The sequence below is a fragment of the Aulostomus chinensis genome, chromosome 2, assembly GCF_037954235.1.
Source record: "Aulostomus chinensis isolate RoL2024-O1b breed Wild chromosome 2, RoL_Achi_v1.0, whole genome shotgun sequence".
Taxonomy (NCBI): domain Eukaryota; kingdom Metazoa; phylum Chordata; class Actinopteri; order Syngnathiformes; family Aulostomidae; genus Aulostomus; species Aulostomus chinensis.
Window position 1 is genome coordinate 30643334 of NC_141321.1, and position 19581 is coordinate 30662914.

Consider the following 19581-nt stretch of genomic DNA (forward strand, 5'->3'; position numbering starts at 1 on the left):
ATAAGGTCATACTGTCCTAGCCTGCGACTCATACATCATTTCATCACTTCCTGGTTGACCAGCAACTGAATATACACAGGATAGAAAAACAAATATGCTGCTCAGAGATCACTTCAGTATCTAGTCCAACATTTTTAAACGCTCACGGTGGGTTGTTGTATTTCAAAGGCTTACAGGGTTATCAGACTCTTCCGTTTCAACAAATATGACTGTGGCAAAGACCGGATTTAGACTAAACAGATACAAATACTGCCTCTAATGCACTCAATCTGCTGTTTGCTATTTGTGTTTTCAACATGAGCACACAGATGAAAAATGCAGTGGGAGCACGCTGCGATGAGCAGCTATAACATTTAGCACCGATTCCGTATGAAGCGTCCTGTGATACAGACCTACAAGACCAACAATCAGCAGAGGAAAACACGATACACCACCGGAGCAGTGATCCGTTAAACCGAGAAGACAAAAGGATGAAGCGAAAGGGTCAAGTACCGCCCAGAGTGGAGTTCATGTACGAATTACCCAGGATGCAGCAGCAGCAGCAGTGGGTCATTCATAGGAACAAAAGCATTCATATGTTTCTAAATGGTGTGTATCGGCTTCTGATTGGCAATCATGGAGAACATGTTCTCTAGCTAGCAGCTGGCTCTGCTTTGTGATTGTACATGTTCACTCACATGTGAGTTGCCACAATGCATCAACGTAATTAATGTGAATGTGCTTGGAGCAGCCTGGAGTCATTCCTGCCCACGGTAGAGAGGATGTTACATCACTCACACATGCAGGAGGAAACACAGGACTTAGAAACAATGATCTCCTCCTGATATCCAGGACAAATCTAGATTCATTTGCAGCGCTCAGTACCTTCTCCCTTTATTTCCTTTTTCTGGGCTGTTTCAGTGGGCTGGTCTGTGCTGCAGAGCTGCAGCTGCTGCCACACACTGACTTCTGGCTGCATTCATTAGCTCCTGTGTCAGGAGGAGGGTCCCACTAACAACCCAGCACAGGCTTTCAGTCCTCATCTGTGTCTCTCCTCCCCCTGCCTCCGTGCCAGGCTGCTGGAGTAAAGCTCAGACGGTGGGTGGTCCCTTCCACTGGCACAGTGGAACTCCCAAGGTTTTCCTAAGCTTTCCTCATGAATATTTTTTTTTTAATTATCATGCAACGAACATTTGTTTTTAAATCTGTAATGTAACGGGTAGCAGGAAGAGTGAGTGCTCTCTGACCCCTGCAGCTTAAACTAAAAACCTCCCCAACAATGTGTGAACATGCAGGAACGACAAGCCTTTGACTGCACGCTTTTATTTGCAGGGAATTGGAGGCATTTCGTGAACCTTGATATTATTCATGGTTGGCTACAGTTCCTCGTGTGTCACAACAGCTTACAGTCTGTCCTCTGCTGATGCTCGCTATGTCGCCGAAAAGAAAGCCTGGATCATTTCTAAGTCCGGAAACCCCAAAGACAGAGACGCTACGATCAGTTCTTGTTTTCCTCTTCTGTTATTATCACAACTCTTCACACGGTTGCCAATAACGAGTCTTTGTGGCTACAGACAGGTCCTAAAGTTGGTCATTTAAAAAAAAAAAAATTGTCTTACAGTTTGGCAGCTTTGTGTTTCCTCCTTTGTGGCGCCGTGCTTATATAAATCACTTTGTGATGAATGTCTGTAAGGAGCACTAACTATTTTAAGTAGAGGGCATGAGAAGTGCATCCTCACCACACTCCATGATAAGAAATGTCATTTTTCACTTCGTCGGACTGATCTAGCAAAGGGGCTCCTCCTTGGCCCAAGCTGCACCTCTCCAACTCCTGATCATTTTTCAACATCCAGGATGCTGCAAGATCGCAAAACAATCAAAACCGTATTTTTCCATCCAAGTCTTTGCTAAAACTTGTTATTGTCAAAATGTAGGATGTTACTAAACTTGCAGAAGTCGTCATCCAAACGCAAACTTATGGCTACGCTCATCCGAGAAAAAAAACAGGCTATCTTCTGTTTAACCTAAGCAGTGAGTATCACCATGGCAACCTCTAACTGCAGTCGATTCAGATCAGTTGATGAATCTGTGTCACAGACGTCTGTGGTGTTCACCCAACACCACTGAAACCCCCAGTGAATTTCCCCACAGTTTCAGCATGCATTCCTTTGAGTTATAATGAGAATGGATGTCAACCAAATCCTCATTAAATTACTAAATATGTAAATTTGCAAACCTTGGCAGAGGTGCTCTTGTGCTCTTGTGCTGCTTTCCAAGTCACTGGTTAGTCAGGTTTGCCCTTACGAGCAAGGAAGAGTTGTCAAGAGCAGCTCTCCCACTATAAACGTACACAAGGACGCGGTCTGCTCAGGCAGGCTGCTCGTCTATAAAAAGTGATAACAAACTCCCACTTCTGAATGATAACAGGCGTGACAAGTGCTGGGTGTCAGATTGTGACTGTGACTCATGCAGCAGGGATTCATCACTTCACCTGCCAGCCACCAGCCTGTCAGGAGAGAAGAGTCTTTCAAGCTGAACCAACAAACTTTGCACATTAGCGTCTCCAAATGGCGGAGTAGAAATCCTGGCAGGTGTGTCAGTCAACACTCGTCAGCTGGTCTTCATCAACAGGCCAATCTGTGCTGCTTTATACCAAAAATAGGGAAGCAGCACGTCTATTGAGTCTTTGGATGGAGTTGTCAGTGCGAGTGCTGGAGTTTTATAACGTCGTTACCTTTGTTTGAATCTGTATATCTGATGTAAAGTGTTTAAACCTGCGTTAGCTGATTATCTGCGATCACAGGGTGGTAAGCACAATGTCCACGAGCTCGGATTTAGTCTCCTGTTTCTGGCTCTGAAGCCGAGATCGAGCAGCTCGACCACGGAGCCTTTTACTAAAAACCAACAGTCGGTTGGAGACGCAGCTTGATGAAGGTCCAACTGAGCCAAACCAGTAAAACCGTGTCCAATGAAGCCAAAATAATGAATTTAAAGATGCTAATAAGCTTCAACGAGCTTATCTGTGATAGCGCTCTTTCCCCCAAGAGTTCATTCTCAGAAAGCCGAAGACGCACGTTCAACCCCATCAATACAAACCCCGTCCCGATTCAGAGAAGTTATCTTCAGTGAAACAAACCTGAAGTGAGACTGTCCTTCCTCCGAGAGAGCAAATCAAGCTTCAAACCTCAGAAGGATCCAGTGTTCAGATGGGAATGTTTGTTGTATTAAATCAATAAGAAAATCAAATTAGACTGTTTGTGCAAGATACTTATCGGACCTTCTGAACCAGTACAAACACTGCAGAGCTCTCTGGTGGCTGGTTACAGTCTGCATACACAAACAAAAGCCAGTCACTGTCAACTTTTATCTTTTTTCTCTTCATTGTTTTGATCAGTTTTATTCTTTTTTAATTATTTGTAATTCTGCCTGCGTTTTCTCCTCTGTGTGCGTAGTGTGCAGCACCTTGGGGTGCCTTTGGTATGAAATGTGCTGTACAAATCAATGTGCCTCGTCCTCCACAGTGTCATCTGATCCTCTGTTGAATAACATTTGGATTTGAGTGACTTTGAAGATAAACATCCGCATTTCACGTCCGTCTCCGGCGCGGCTGGAACGGCTGCTCCTTGGTGATGGTTTCCTTTTGTACGCTGCTTTTAGAAAAACAAGAGGATAATGTAGGTTGGAGAGCTCCTACATTGAGTGGAGTGGTATCAAAATGGTGGCTCCAGGGCCGCAGGGCCCTTCACTATCTCCTTATTAGGATGTGTGTTGGCATGGTTCCCCCCCGCTGGCGACCAGCAGACCGGGGGCCCGGGGCAGGGGGAGGTGAAATGTCAAAAGCAAAATGCAAATTCATGCTGACAAGCGGTGCAGAAAACATGTTCTCTGCGACTCGGGGAACCTTGATATTTCACAAAGTCAAATGAACATGTCAGCCAACACTGCAGGGCAGCTATTGGGTTATTTAAAGAGAAGGTTCAGAAAGCAGGCCGGTGTTACATCACAGGCAGCAGGGGCTGTTTACGTGCAGCTCGGCGGACAAGACTCGCCTTTGTTGTGGTTGTTATCCTCCTTTTCCAGTCTCCCTCTCTCTGTGAGCAATCACCCGCTCTCACAGCGGGACACAATGAGGGTGATTCGACAGAGGAGACGCACACTGGTTCATATTAGTGCGTCTGCTGCGCCGTCATCCACCAGGTCCACCGTCAGAGCCCGTCCCCCCGCGTTATCTGTCCCCTAAAGACACTACGTGGCTCATCGTTACAGCTTTGCTCAGCAGCAGGACGTCGTCAAAGCTGAAGAAGCACATTCAAACTCATTAATACAAACTCCATCCCAACCATTACCGTAGAAACGGGGATGTCACAGGGACACTTCTCTCACAAACTTTTCTGTACCTTTCAGGGACTCTCAAATAGTTGTGTAGAACTCATGAAGACTTTTCCCAGACACTCTCAGGGGAGGCTCCGTGACATCACAGGGCATGGCGTAGAAAAATCTAACTTGGTCTGTTCAAGACGTGTCTAAGTTGCAGCAGTCTCCAGGAATTTTAAGAGCCAAGCACTAAGAGACGACTCAGGTCTTGTTTTTGGTGAACCAGGTACGTAAAAAAGCAACACCGGGTTAGCTTGGTTAAACAGTCGATGGTCTGCAGGATCTGACATGACGATAAGGATCTTCTTATCTTTTACTAAATGGGGGCTGAATTCAAACCCCCCCCCCCACCCCCATCTCAGACTTAAAACTCTGGTTCAGTCTATTCTGCAGTTATGTGCAAGTATGTTATGGAGCTGCAATGAGAAATTCCACTGTTGATAGACAAGTAAATACACCACCCGGCGTACAGTCCATATGTGCAGTTTTGATAAAACATGTAGATGCATGGCATGTTGATTCAGAGATCTTTTTCCTTAAAGACAGAATGTGCTTTGCAACCGTGTGACGTCTGCTGTCTTTGGGTGTTTGTGTTACTAATGGCTGCGCTGATGAGTAAGTCCGCCACAAGGTCATGCCTCCCGCATTCAGACATGAAAAATATGCTGAGCTGTCGGCACGTCAGACTCCAAAGAAGCTTTTAATATCATTAACAGGGAGTCGGTGCAGCAGAAAACAAAGCTGCCTGCTGAGTAGTTTCCTGTTGGTTAGAAGTCGAAAAGACACGGTAGTCGTCGAGGCTAGAAGTGGTTAGAATGGATTAAAAAGTGAGTGTTCGAACCCGACCTAGCCTTGAAATTGTGCTGATCCGTGTTTTCCAGCACAACATAGACTATATATAGACTTTAATTGCCTTGCATGTTTACAGTTGTTTGTGTGACATAAATCATGTGTGACATCATAAAACTGCTCGGGCTAAAAGAGGTTTATATTTAGCCAGAGACATTCAGGGCGATAAGAGAGCGACCATGTTGAAATCAGGTTTAGTGCCTGAGAAAAATATGACATTAAGATGTCGCAAGGCTGCACAGACGCCACAACTGAGGGATTAATCTGAATTAATAAAGCACACTGTAGAATAAATAACGTTTAGCCAGCAGGGCAGTGAGTCAGGCGGTTACGCCACGGTGGTGCTGTGACCAGCACAAGGCTGCACACAAGGACAATAAAGGTAGCACCCGTGTCTGGGAATGCCCCCAAGTAGATGCGGACTGCAACAGGAAACGGCACATTTTTAGGCTGATCAGCAAAGTTGCAAGCCTGAAAAAGGCATGTGATGTGACTAAATGATGCATCTCTGTGCAAAGATCTGTCAGCGGGGCCAAATTGTGCACATTTGACACCGCAGCACGCTGGCCTGATAATGTCAATATAATTTCCTTCATGTGCTGTCAGCTCGACGCCCGCTCCTTGTCACAGAAGCAGACTGTAAATGGAGAACTCCCACACTGTCTGACAGCACCGAGCTGTACAAACAAACCCCTCAGTGTCAGTAATTCAGGGGTTTCTTCCCTGTAATCTCCTGCATCTCTACATTCACTTTAATCCAACTCTTCTCTCTTTAATGATGAACAAAAATAACAACCGGGAGGTCCAGGAAGCCGCAGGTTGGATATCAACCCTTTAGATTCCAGGAATAGAAAATCAAACCTGATGCCCTGGAGTGGCCATAGGGAGGTGGAGGCAGATTAACAGATGACTTGTACCCTCAGTTTGATTCATCTGCAGCCACGAGATGTTTATTCCCACAATTTAATTACATTTTGATCACAAGATATAACTTGAAGCCACACTGGGATCAAAATATGTCGCACGGCCACAGATTAGTCAAATAGCAGGAACAAAGTATCACGTGTTCCCACGGTGTCGTCCAGGGCTACATGTGTTCCCGTGCTGTGACTACAACCTGTAACTTGTGGGAACAAAATCATCAGTGGCCACAAATTAGTGAACAAGTTAATGTGTTTTCAAAATTTGACCATAAGGCGTAACTTGTTACAAGTTATAATTTATTCTAAAACCCTGATGAATTTGTGGCCTCAAGACAGAACTTGTTCCCAACTGTTTTGTTCGTTAAATCTCATTCTTCCAAATGAATCAACTGAGGAACCAGATACAGCCACCAATCAACTTGAGGGAACAAGATAGATCTTGTTCCCTCAATTTAGTCAAAGCCAAAACGAGTAGTTGTACAAACACATATCTATTTTCTGTGTGAGGCCACTCCAGGTCGCCGTAGTAACAAGCTCACGAGGTGTCAACGTGTTCCAAGTGACCTGCAGCTGAGATCTCCTTAATTAACCTCCAGCACCACCAGAGGTGGAGCAAGGTAAAGCAGGGTACAGAGTGGTTTAACTGGGAGGATTCCAGTCAGCCGCTGTCAGAATAGATCAGGATGGTTCTGCAGACGACTCCCTGAAAACACTTGAGAGTAAAGAACATTAATGCTGAGTGATCTGGGCCAGACTCGCCGCACAGATGTGTGCATCTTCCTGGTGAGTCATCTGGCTTCCAGAAATCTGCCTTCATGTAACCCAGCAACAGCACATGGAGCCAAAGCTGAGTGGAAAGGTGGAGAAAAATGACCTGGAACTCTTTCCTCCTCACCACACCCTCATTCTGTCACACATGAAACTCTGTCAGGTCCAGCTTGACGAGCATCACTGCCACCACACACACACACACACACACACACACACACACACGCCAACCCAACAAAAACATGTGCTGCCCTCAGCATCTCCCATGGACCACACACACACTAAATGTGTTGACGTAATCAGATTATTTCAGGAGCTAATTTGTTGCCATGGAGTAGCACAGATCCATAACTTATCAAAAGCTGATTAACATGTATCCTCCTGCTAAGAACGCAGAGCCGTGTGCTTGTCAGGATTACTCAAGTGTGAACGGCGCTACCCTGTGCTAACTCTCCCCCGTCACCAGCGCACACTCCCGTCACAGATACCTCAACTCTCATGTCATAACTCATCGCATTTAATAAGATTTGTACCCAGAATCTAAAAATGAACACCGCTGTGTCCTTGAGGAAGTAGCTGAATGTCATTGAAGGCTGCCACAGTATCTGACCTCTGACCCCTCTAGAGGAACGTCTCCTGTCCTGAGGGACCGCTTCCCAATCACAAGCTCAAAGCTGTGCGATGCTCCTTTTCAGCTCTCCCTCGGGAAAACGACGATGCCTCTCAGAGGTGACATTTGGCAGTCCGGCGACATCCAAAAATGTTCCCACAATCAGCTAATAAGCTGTAGGTTTAGCCAGAGAGACAGGAGAGGGGGCTGCTGGGGGGGGGGGGGGGGGGGGGGGGCTGGAGCACGCCCGTCACATGCAGCTGTGGCGGGATGGTAAATTGAAGTTGGCGTGATAGGTCTTGACAGCAGCACCGTCTTGGCCATGAGCATTACAACATTACGTAAGAGGAGCTGTTGTTACCGTGCTGTCACTGCCTTTAAAATTCATGAGCATCACATGAAATAGCACCAGGAGGGAGGGGGTGAAAAATCCCAAAGATCAGATTTGAATTAAGAGGAAGACAAACACAGAGACATGGGAGAATATTTGGTTGTCATCCAAGCGTGGAAGTCACACCAGCGCTAACACAAACCACCGCTAACTGCTCTGCTAACAAACAGCACCACAGGCTTCACACCTTTACCCACACCTGGCAGTTCACCCCCTGTTCATAGCGCTTGAATACAAAATAAAAGGATTGCGTGTGTGCGTGTATATATATGTGTGTGTGTGTGTGTGTAGCTGCAGATCTGTAAGGACACACTCTTTAAAGCATCAGCTCACAACAAGGGAGTTACATCTGAGCAACATTTCTCGTCTTTTCAGGTTGTTTGATGACTCGAGAGGCCACGAGCGCAAAGCGTTCATTTAACGTGTCGGAGGGTAGAAACCGCCAGTGATGCTTAGAGATAATTCATAAATTAATGCACAACAGCAGTCTTATCAGACAGTCTTTTAATCATTTACATAATTGGGAGTGAATACTGCAAGGGTTCACGTTATCTCATTTTTTTTTTAAAAGAGCTTCTTTCTCCAGGTGGATTTCATTGGTGAAAGTGTAATTTTTCTGAGTGAAAAATCTGAATTTAAGAGGCAGGATTAGTGACATCACAGGTATTTTGGAAGCTCGTGGTTGACTTCCTCTCTCTACTGTTAGAGGCGTATTGTTGTCAAATCTTCCTTCCTTGTAGCTTCAAAGGTATCTTGGCTTCAATGTTGGCTTCTGAAAGACACTTTTTTAAAATCGTTTAAATTCATTTCAACAAAGCGAAAAGTCACAAAATCCATAACATTGTGTTCAACATTTAACATTTTCTAGCTGTCCGTCTGTCTGTCCCATTTTTCAATGACGCTGTATTTCAGGGTCAACTTGAGGGAATTTCTCCAAATTTGACTCAAATGTTAACTGGGACTCAAACCCTGTTCACCAAAATGTGGTTGAACTTAATTTGTCTGAACCCTTTTAGTTCTAAGCTTCCACATGTTGGCGTTTGTTCCACTCAAAGCAGCTTTACAGCATAAAAACAAACTAAGACCTTTACTCCTTAGGGTTAGTGAGAGATGGAGTCTCTTCCTAACTTCATTAGGGCGAAGCTATCAATCTATCAAAGTTCAATACCAGCCCTCCTCACGCGGCAGGTATTTGCTTTAACCTTTACACACTCATTCCCTCCACACACACTTGTATTTCTACTTTTGTTCACATAATGCATTCCCTTGCCCCGAAACCACCCCCCAAAACACACACACACACACACACACACACACACGCCTGACACCAACTCCAACCCTACAACCAAGTCTTGACCTTCAGTCACTGGAGGTTGGAGAACCAGCAGAGGTGGTTCAAATGTCCTCACAACACTGGTGTTTCTTTCAAGGATTGGTTCACACAATAGAAAGACACGCATACACACACAGACACACATGCGCACGTAATATAATAAAGCAGGTGTCTCCAGACGAGTCAGATGGAATGATTTATTCATAATCATGATAGCATAATAAAACAATGAACATTGAAAGCACTGACAGTTGAACCGAAGGCCTCTCACACACAGCATGCACCACCCGACCCCAGCGTTCAGAGACACTGACCATCCCTCCACGCCATCTGAAGGTCACCCCCGTCAGTTTATTCCTTGTTTTTTTTTTTAATCCTTTAAATATATTTTGATATAAAAACAAGCCCATGTATGATGAATCAACCATGTTTGTGAACTGCCTCTCCCCCTTCTCCTCCTGTTATTGTCCTGCCCCCCCACTGCTCCTCTGGAGGATGAACTTGATACTGAGTCCCCCCCCCCCCCCCCCAAAATAATCCTTCTTCCCACTCTGTCTTAATGGACACATGAACAACCCTCTCGTGGGGGGGTGGCGGAGGTGGGGGAGACAGCGCTAAAAGCAGTTTGATAACATCCCTGAAAAAAAGAGAAAGCAATAAAAAAGATTCCTTTTAAAAAAAAAACAATTAAAAAACAAATCACAACAGTCCAAGTTAAAGAAGTGCTGGAGGGAAGTCTGGAGCTCTGTAGACTGGAGGCACTTTGGCACAGAGCGAAGGCCCCACACCTGACACCACGACAAGGACATGGGCGCGAAGGAAGGAAGGAAGGAAGGAAGGAAGGAGGGAAGGAAGGAAGGGAGGGAGGGAGGAGGGATGGAATGACAGAGAGCTGAGCTGAAAGGCATGCAGAGCCACACAGTGATACAGAGATCCAGGAATGATGAGGGGCAGGGAGGGAGGGAAGAGCACCTGACAAACGTGGAGGAAAAGGCCAGCCTCCCCTCCAGTTAATGTCATGTTCAAGAGAGGAGGAGGAGCAGGAGGAGGAGGAGAGGAGAGGAACAAATAAAGAGAGAGATCTTCCAGGTAGAGAAAGAGGAGAAGAGAGAGAGAGCAGGTGAGCAGCAGCAGGTGTAGAAGGAGGAAAGAGCGGTGGCTCATGGAGAGAAGAGGAAACTGTCTGGCAAAAGCTATACAACACAAACAGGAAACAGTCCTTTTATGGAAGCAGAGGAAGGCTGGCGGATGTCTGAGGTCAGGGGAGGGGGCCACAGTATGGCAGTCCCACGGGGCAACAGACTGGGCAGGCAGGAGGAAGGTGCTGTGGTCCCTCATCTTCTCCTCCTACTTTACAGCTGTGCTGTGCTGCGTCTGGATGCCCCCCGACCCTTCCTCTTACCCCTACGCCCCCCCTTGCGCCTCCTCTTCACAGGTAGAGCTCCTTGGCTCTGATATGCTGCAGCTTCTCCCTCAGCATGCGGAAGGAGGGCCGCACGACGGGGTCCAGGGTCCAGCACTGCTTCATCAGGTCGTAGACGACGGGCGGGCAGCCGTCTGGGGCGTCCATCTTGTAGCCCTTCTCCACGCGGGGCACCACCTCTTTCAACGGCTGAGAGAGAGAGGCGGGAGGGGGGGGGCATTGTTTATGACATCAGGAGGTGAACCTGTTCTTCTAAAAACTCCTCTGACTTGGAGGTGAGTGTTCACATGTCTGGTGTGAACAAGAAATAATAAACTCTCACATTAACAGCACGCCTCACCAGCATCACACTGAGCGTCTCGGTGATCTGAGGTCGACCCCAGAGGTACAAGACACTTGGTTCATTTAGAATAAAATAAATGTTGTACAAAAATAACAAAACAAAGCAATGAAGACTGCCCTCTGCTGGTCCTCCTGGGAACTAAGTGAACCACAGATTAATTGCTTCTTTTTAAGCAGGCAGCATCGGCCCATGGCCGCGCTCACCAGCAGATCAACTCTTCGCACTGCACATCGTGTATTTGTTATTCAACTCGGTTTACAGGTTTCTGTTGTTTCCCAGAGGCAAGGAGATGCTGATCTCTGCTGGAAACACGCTAAAAGCTTGTTTTTTGTTTGATCGCCTGTAGATAATCATGTAGTTGATAACTAGTTTTTAAACCTAAATTTTTGTATTCTAACAGAAACACCAGCATGATATGGATTTTCTAGCCCAGCGGCCTCGCTGCTCTACTTACAATTCTGGGGTAAGGCACGCGCCCAAAGGAGTAGATCTCCCAAAGTAAGATTCCGTAACTCCAGACGTCCGACTTGGTGGAAAACCTCTGTTAGACAAAAACAAAATAATTCAGTGAGCAGATCAGTGGTTTGTTATATCTGGTCTCTCCAGCTAAACCAGCTCCTGGTTGTTTAAGTCCGCCTCTGCCAGGGAGGTTTTGATTTCCCTGCAGTGTGTTTGTTTGCAGGATTACGCAAAATCTACTTTGCAGATTTTCCTGAAACTTGCCGCAGGGGTGGGGGATGAGCCCATTACATTTTGGGTCGGACCTTGGCGGAGGGCTGTGCCCTCTGAGCTATGGTGGGTTCCTAGTTAGCATGAAGAGGGGGAGCAGAGAAGAGAACATAGCTCTCAAATATAAAAGGTTGTAACATGTTTGGTTGAATTTGACAGTCTGTGCACTGATCCACTCCCAGCTCACGCTCCATTTGTTTCACTCTTGGCAAGAAAGCCAAGTATTCACAAATGAAAAGTACTGCTTTAACAAACTATTAGCAGAAAGCGGATGAGGGGCTGACGCTGCTGCAGCATTACAATGAGTGAACATTTTCAAAGTTTCAAGATTACGCTCAGCTTTTGCTGAACAGTCCTCCAAATTTTCAAGAGTGCCCTACTACTGCCAAGCAGCACTATGCAGTATTTGCGGCTAAAATCAACAGTTCCAATTTAATTTTTAACATCTGTTTGTGTACCGTAACAGTTGAGGTTACGGTGCAAAAATACTCCTTCGAGGCAGTAGCTCTGCTTGTCAGAGTAGAAATCACCACTGAGGAAAAAAAGAAGAGGAAGAGGACATTTATGGAGGGAGCTTAGAAGAGACAAAAAAAAAAGATCCCAACTGCTAATATTTCCATCAATGTAGCACTAGCCGTTAGCAACTGTATTTATCATGTAATTGTTCGATTGACAGTAACGGTAATGAGATCAATCTTAATCACGAAGGGTGTCTCAGTCCAATCTTGTCAGGTCATGTCGGAGCACGTTCCCGCCCAGGCTTCATATCAAACTGCCCGTTTCCAAATGAAATCATCAGACTGCACAAGCATGACATCTTTTCCTGCTGCTTTAAATCCCAGCTCCCCGTTCCTCAGGTTTAAATCGCTGAAGCATGTGACAACGAATGCCCTCCGAGCACCCGCACATTAACCTGGGTGTTGTGCGCCTCTTGTCGTCTCTCACCTTCTCTCTTAGTGCTTCGGGTGAGGTCCACTTGACGGGCAGCTTGGCAGTGTCCTGTATGGAGGAGGCTTCCTTTGTGAGGCCGAAGTCGCTGACCTTGGCGATGTTGTCATCAGACACCAGCACGTTACGAGCTGCCAGGTCTCTGTGGACGAAGTTGTTGGCCTCCAGGTACTCCATGGCTTCACACACGTCACTGAGCGAGAACGGAGGTCGTTAGAATCTAGCAGTGGCGCGCGGACGCGCTTGTGGCCGTGTTACAACATCTCATCAGCCAATGACAGAAACTCTACGACTGGGAATGCTGAGAAAATGAGGCAGAGGACTGGAGCGTGAATGTCTTAATATACCATCAATAGCAGCTAAATCAGAACTTCACCTGCTTCACTTGCTCAGAGTCGTTCAGTTTTAACCTATTCTCGTGCGCTTCTCGATGACACTAAAAATGAATCGGGACATTTCTTCGGATCTGAATGTTTTTTAGCAGTCATACACTTAAGTTGAGCTGTGTTACAGCATCTACTTAATTAAAAATAAATGGGACTGGCTGGCATTTAACCTGCAGATGGAGCATCTATTTCAGCTCCACAACGTTTTCCTGTGAAAACACGGCACTTTGATATTTCTAGTGAAGCTCTGTGACTTTGTTCTCTCCAAATTCAATTCAAATCCTGACAGCTGACGAGCAGCCACCATTTAGCTCTCGACCCCGAGCTGAGCTGATTAAACAGCTGTCTTTGATAGCAGTTGAATTAGTGCTTGAAGAGAGAAGAGGACGACTCACAGTGAGAACTTTAGTAAGCAATCTCCTCCGAGCACGGTCCGACCTCGAGAGCGCAGGTAGTCCACTAGGCTGCCCTGGGAGACAGTTGACATGCTGTGAGCTACGAGAGGCCAACAAGCAGCTTTTCCCTGCTACTCGCCGCTTTGCAATTCAAAGTTCTTTCTCATGGCATTTTTTTTTTTTTAATGTTCTTCATTCATGTAAAACATTTATTGATGAATGTACATAAATTCATTTCTGATAATTTTTAATGTTGAATTTACACGTAATTGCACAGTGTAATTTCTGACGTTAGCGGTCTTTCAATCAGTTAAAAAGTGTAGTTTGATGGCATCGTGGACTGTGGGATCATGGGAGTTGGTGTTTTCACTGTGAAACAAGCACCATTGCTGATTATTCAGTAATCATGTTCACAGTTTTCTTCCACGTTTCAATTAAAGTAAGCTAAAGTGCTTGCTGACACAACATGAGATGAGTTACCTCGGATTTATTTATTTATTTTTTAGTTTGGGCGTGATTACAACCACTACAGTTCATGAAATTGCCCAACTTGAAATATCAATAACTCTCAGTTTAAGGGATTTTAATGAGGAAATGTGAGTTACTATATTTTTAACATCTGTATTTAAACATTCTGGTCCTGCAGGAACGGTTTCACAACAATGAGACAGACCTTGGCCATGTACTCTGTGACGATATAGAGACTGCCCCTCTCCTCCACAATGACTCCTAGCAACTGCACCAGGTTGTTGTGCCTCAGTTGCCTGAATGGAAGCAGAAATCAGGGTTAAGCAGAACATGGGCACAACACATTGTCTCCTTAGACTCAAATGTGATTTTGAGCAATCTGATGGAAAAATAAGGAATGAGCTTATATCTGGGAAAAGACACTCAAAAACACATGCTGGTGCCATCAAAGAAAAGGGGGAGGTTCTTACGTCATGACCGAGGCCTCGGCGATGAAAGCCTGCGCCGTGGCGTCATTTTTGATGCACTTGACCGCCACTTTGGTCCCTCTATAGTCTCCTACCATCACATCTAAAGAGCAGAGAAGTTTGACTCAAACATCCTGCTCAACTGTCATTACAGCTGTGATATATGAAAAATACCACGTAGAAGAAACAGGTGCTCACCTCCGAACTCTCCTTTGCCGATGGTCTGCAGGAGTTTCAGCTCCTTTCTGTTCAAGGCCCAGCCGCCTGCCAAGAAAGGGAAGATGACCATGGCGATCCACGTCCAAGAACATTATTATCATGTATCATTTTGCAGGTACAAAGTCAAGAATATCTGAGAACCACTGAGCCACTGACATTGACCTTGAGAGCTGCTGAGGCCCAGCAGTCGTCCCCTGACTCACAAAGATTAGATACCCTCTGATGTTTAATGCTATTAGGCATTAGGGCTTAGGAGGAGACGCAAGCTTTGTTCACCCCTGCACTTCATGTGTGTGAAGTTAGTGTGACACACGCAAATGCACAATAACGTCCCCGCTGTTCTAGTGTCCCTGTGGACCAGAGCAATAAGATCAGTGTGTCCTTACTCCTGGAGAACTCGTCTTGTGCTGCCACTGTTCCCTCCATCAGCTTGGGTTTAATCAGCCGGGTGCAAAGGCCATCGGCATCTTTGGTGTAGTGCTGGAGGAGTTAAGAGAGAACGGAACATTTTAATACACGGACAGAAAAATGTCATTGATGTCAGTGAAAACAAAATACCCACGTTTCACAAGGACTTAGGAGAGGCGATCTTACTAAGGCTAGGCAACATGGACAAAAACAAATATCACTGTTCTCTTTTACCCACTTACTTCAATATCAATATTGTGACAATGTTGCTGGGGTGCTTCACGAACCATTGACAGGAGACATTTGATGAATAATCAGCAGTAATTTGGCTACAACGGCTAAAAGCGAAGCTCTAACAGTCGGCCAAGGTCAGGAAACGACACCAGGGTATTACAGCCTCTAAAACCAGAAACACACAACTCTTATAAATCTGAGAGGATTTCTTGTCTCATATCACAAAATGAACATAACAGTGAGATACTGACCAGTCTTACATTTACACAGTGGAACACCGACATTTGTAAACACTCAGTTACGTTCACTGCGCTTTTACGCCATGCAACAAACTTGAACTTAACTCAGCCTTTTTTTTTCTTTTCTGGAAACGGAGAGCTGATAGGTGTTTCGTTACTGCATTGGGCTCGTCACTTTCACTTTTCACCCAGTTGTTCAATCACAGTTGAGGAAGGGCGGGACAAGTATCACAACCACCGACCGTCATATCCAAGATGTACGACTGCTGAATAACAATGGAGGAGCTCCTGCAGCGGATGATGCAATACTCCTAGATCCTGTTCACACACGGTTTTAAAATGTCTTGTTTGGTTATTGGATCACAAGTGGACGGCTGGACTACAAGTGGAACCCCCTCTGATTCAAAGGGATCCAGTCCATCACACCCCTCACACGAGGGGGCCTGGGACACATTTGGCCACCTGTCTTTCATATTGTCAACACCTATGTGTCCTACAGTGTCACTGATCACGCCATCGATTCAGTGATTGTTTTTATAAAACTGGTGCTATGCAAATGTGAAACTTGAGTGGTGTTACAAGGTCAAAGGAAGTAATGGAGGCAGAAATTCAATCTAAAGCCAAGTGGACACACGTGGAGAGCTCAGTCTTGATAAGGACTCATGTTCATGAATTAATTCTGCTTGCTGAATCTGAATAGAAGCTTTTGAAATGCAAAGCTAGAGTGAGGCTGCTGTTCCAGAGTGACTCTACGGGGGAGCACCTGCACCGACATGAAGGTAAAAGATTAAACTAAACTTCAGACGGTAAGAACAAGTGTCTCCGTCTGTCTATATGACATCAGTGGTGTTTGCCTCCACTGATCGCGACAGATGGAAATTTTTTTATCAACATACATCAAATGTTGTGGAGGACGAGGGTTGTGGTGAAGGACACCAAATATCTACCTCGTTACCATTCATGAGGAATGAAAGAAATGGTCAGATCTCAGGCTCTCGGGTTCCCAATAGCTCAGGAACAGAGAAGGACAGATTTTCCTTCCTTCATATTATATTTTACAATAATTCCTACTATCATAATTAGAGAGTGGTTTCTCATCATCATAACTCTTAAATGAAAAGACCCAGGGCATGGATTTCTGTCCTGACACTCAGATCGTTGCTGGTCCAGACAGACTATGAGGTCGTTACATCTTTAATAAAGCATCTCACCGTCAGGCATATTTACCAAGACATTTCCAGGACTCTTTGAGGCCCTTAAGGACAATTTTCATGATCAAGCATTCTATGAAATCTCAGTGTACACATGAAAAATACGAATAAAAACTCTACAACTAGAATTAATGACCAGTCTTGTGTTTTGAGAGGATAAACACATTTATTCAACTAATTTAAGTTTAGTTGATCTGGAGTTAACTTCATGGAATCCAATATAAAAGGTATGTGTGAGAAAAAAAAATCGGAGTCTGATGAGACATTCTGGATTCTTTTTCCCGAAACGTTATCAGACTTTCATGACCACGTAAACATGGACTGTTCGCAGTCGTAGGTTTAAACGCCAGATGCTCCATTCAGTCTCATCTGCCGACGTCCTTCAGAGATGCTGAGATTCTAAACATGGTAGGAAATGATAGAATTCGGTGTCATTTTTGGAGGTTTCTGCTGCACTATAATATCAAAGTTTTGGGAGATTTGCGCCAAGCAGCTTTTGTCAAATCCCTTCCAAGTTTACCATTAATACTAGAGTCGAGTAGAGCAGTGGGCAGATCAGAACATTTTTTTGTCCAAAGTAAACCCGACATGTGGGAGTCTCAACTGAGCCTGAACCAAACCTGACAGGCTTTCTGTTTTTTATGTCTGAACCCGATCCAAACAATATAATCTCCACAGCGGCTGCGGCAGTAAATACATATATTAAAGCATCAAGAGCAGCATAGTTTAAAGAGAGCTGCTCACATAGCGTGTGTGGACTTCATGCATTGTCACATAAATTAAAAAAAATCACCAGAGATATAGTCGTTTCACATTTTTTCCAAGAACTTGAAAGCAGGCTAGACCAGCTGACGTGAGTGATTCCACCCCTCCCCCCCTCAAAACCTATATGCAGGGGTCGACTGTTATCTGATCTGGATATCTTTGATCGTGAAATTGTAAAAAAGCCAATTCTATTCCACCAGTAGGAGGCAAACATCTGCTCTGCAATCATACAGCAGCAGCGATAACAAGATCGCACAAAGGATTAAGATGGAAACTGGCAGGATGTGCAGGGCGCTGGGTGAAGGTTGTGGGTTGGCGCCCCTGCAGGGGGAGGTGGAGACTGGGATCATACATGTGGGAACCAGCACTGGAGAAGTGTGCGAGTGTGAGAGCAGTCAACTGATTCACCCTCTGAAATCACACAAAACCAAACTGGACAATCATGCATTAATCACTATTCCCTTTATTTTGTTTTAGTGATATTCATGAGGGAAAATGGAAAAGAATCTTTTCACCTACTCAATTTTTGGTGTCTTATGGGGTGTCAATTTTTTACTATAACCACGGTTGGCAAAACTGTTATCAACTGCAGCAAGATGTCACACACTGCAGGTTACAGTGGCAGCCACCAGGGGGCAACATAGTAAAGGAAGCTCCTGCTACAGAGTTGAGGCTGACAAATGAAAGATACAGATACACAATATTAACGTGTTCTTCAGCTCGTGGCCGGATTAAATCTGTGGTTTCTATATCATCTGGTGAGACACAGACAAATCTGTTTACTGCATAATTCGTCTCACTGACAATGATCAGTTGTGTAAATGAAGCCTTTTAACACTTGGTGTAAAATCAATGGAGATCTTGCCACATATATGTTTACTTTACACAGAAAGGTGTGATAAGTGGATAAGAATAAACACTTCCACTGTGCAGCCATGTTTGCTTCGCTTCAGCGGTGTAAGAACATGACGAACAAAATCCCTGAAGATGTACTCCTGACAGGATGGAGAGGCACGTGCACCATGTGACGTAAGATAAAGTCTGTGTGTATTCATGCCCACATGTAGTTTTTATTTTTGTGTGCAAATACACGTACGTCTAATGTAAAGCCTGCTGTGACTAGCCAAAGCAGAGCAGGACAGGGGAGTGGTGACCAAGCCAGAAAAACACACAAGAATGTGAGGAATCCTCTGGTAGGCTATAATAGAGCAAACGAGGGAAGACGCAGAGGAGTGAAAATAGACCAAGAGTGAAAAGGTAGGGAGGAGAAGCTGAGAACAGAGACAATAGATAGTGATATGAAGAGGTTCGAGATGTATAACAAAGCGAGGAGAGAAGACGATATGCCAGGTATCCTTGAGGGAGCTTCACAAGAGAGAAGGCGAGGGAGGCGGAGAAAGGTAGTGGAGGCAGAACCAAGCCCGGAGGGTGTGAAGAACAGAACGCGAGAGAGAGATAGAGATTTAGCTGATACTAAGACTGCACTGGGGATCTAGATTGTCTCGGTGCCAGCTGGCACAGTCCTGTCGTCCACTTCCATGGCCCCGCAAGGCAAAGAGATGAGGTCCAATTAAAAGTGTGATAGCTGCCAATCCAGCTCTTCTCATTATCTGAGATGATGAAAGGCCTTGCTGTCAGTCTGTCCCCCTGCCATCGTCTTCATCCACACTGTCCTTTCTCTGAACTGGCTTTCAGATAGCAGGGAGTGAGAGATCAGACATCTTTTTGAAGCAAGTGCACTTGAAAGAGATTTTTAGGGAAATTCCACGGGGATGTAAATGTGAGCGTGTCTTTTTGTTTACAGAATTATGTAAGAATACTGCTGCATGATTAATCACAGTACAAGTCATACTTTTACTTCATAACAGAAATGGAGGATGGCTTTCACTTTATGTTCCTGCCTAAACCTTCACAAGATGCCCGTACTCTCCTTTGGATTTTTTAAATGATGACGAAAATGTATACCAAGAACCACTTAGGTGCACCAACATATGAAACTAATATACAAAAACAGAAGATCTGAATCCATAGGAGAAAAAATATCTTCTCCAGATATCAAAAGTAGAAAAATTCCTCAATCTTTAAGGGCAGGTAAGAAAGCTGAGTGGAGCGCTTCACT

At 45.1% G+C, this 19581-nt stretch overlaps 1 protein-coding gene across 4 annotated transcripts in view; it reads right to left on the bottom strand.

The window, feature by feature from the left end:
* Positions 1–10171: 10171 nt before the first annotated feature.
* Positions 10172–19581, bottom strand: part of cskl (c-src tyrosine kinase-like) — a 45831-nt gene continuing 36421 nt past the window's right edge. For all 4 annotated transcript variants that reach the window (XM_086189647.1, XM_086189652.1, XM_086189665.1 and 1 more), the window contains exons 6-13: positions 14992–15085; positions 14585–14650; positions 14390–14489; positions 14125–14215; positions 13452–13525; positions 12668–12863; positions 11448–11534; positions 10172–10839 (exon numbers count right to left, since the gene is read on the bottom strand). In XM_086189647.1, coding sequence (XP_086045773.1) covers positions 10657–10839; positions 11448–11534; positions 12668–12863; positions 13452–13525; positions 14125–14215; positions 14390–14489; positions 14585–14650; positions 14992–15085 — 891 coding nt within the window. In that variant the 3' untranslated portion in view covers positions 10172–10656. The remainder of the gene's footprint in view (positions 10840–11447; positions 11535–12667; positions 12864–13451; positions 13526–14124; positions 14216–14389; positions 14490–14584; positions 14651–14991; positions 15086–19581) is intronic.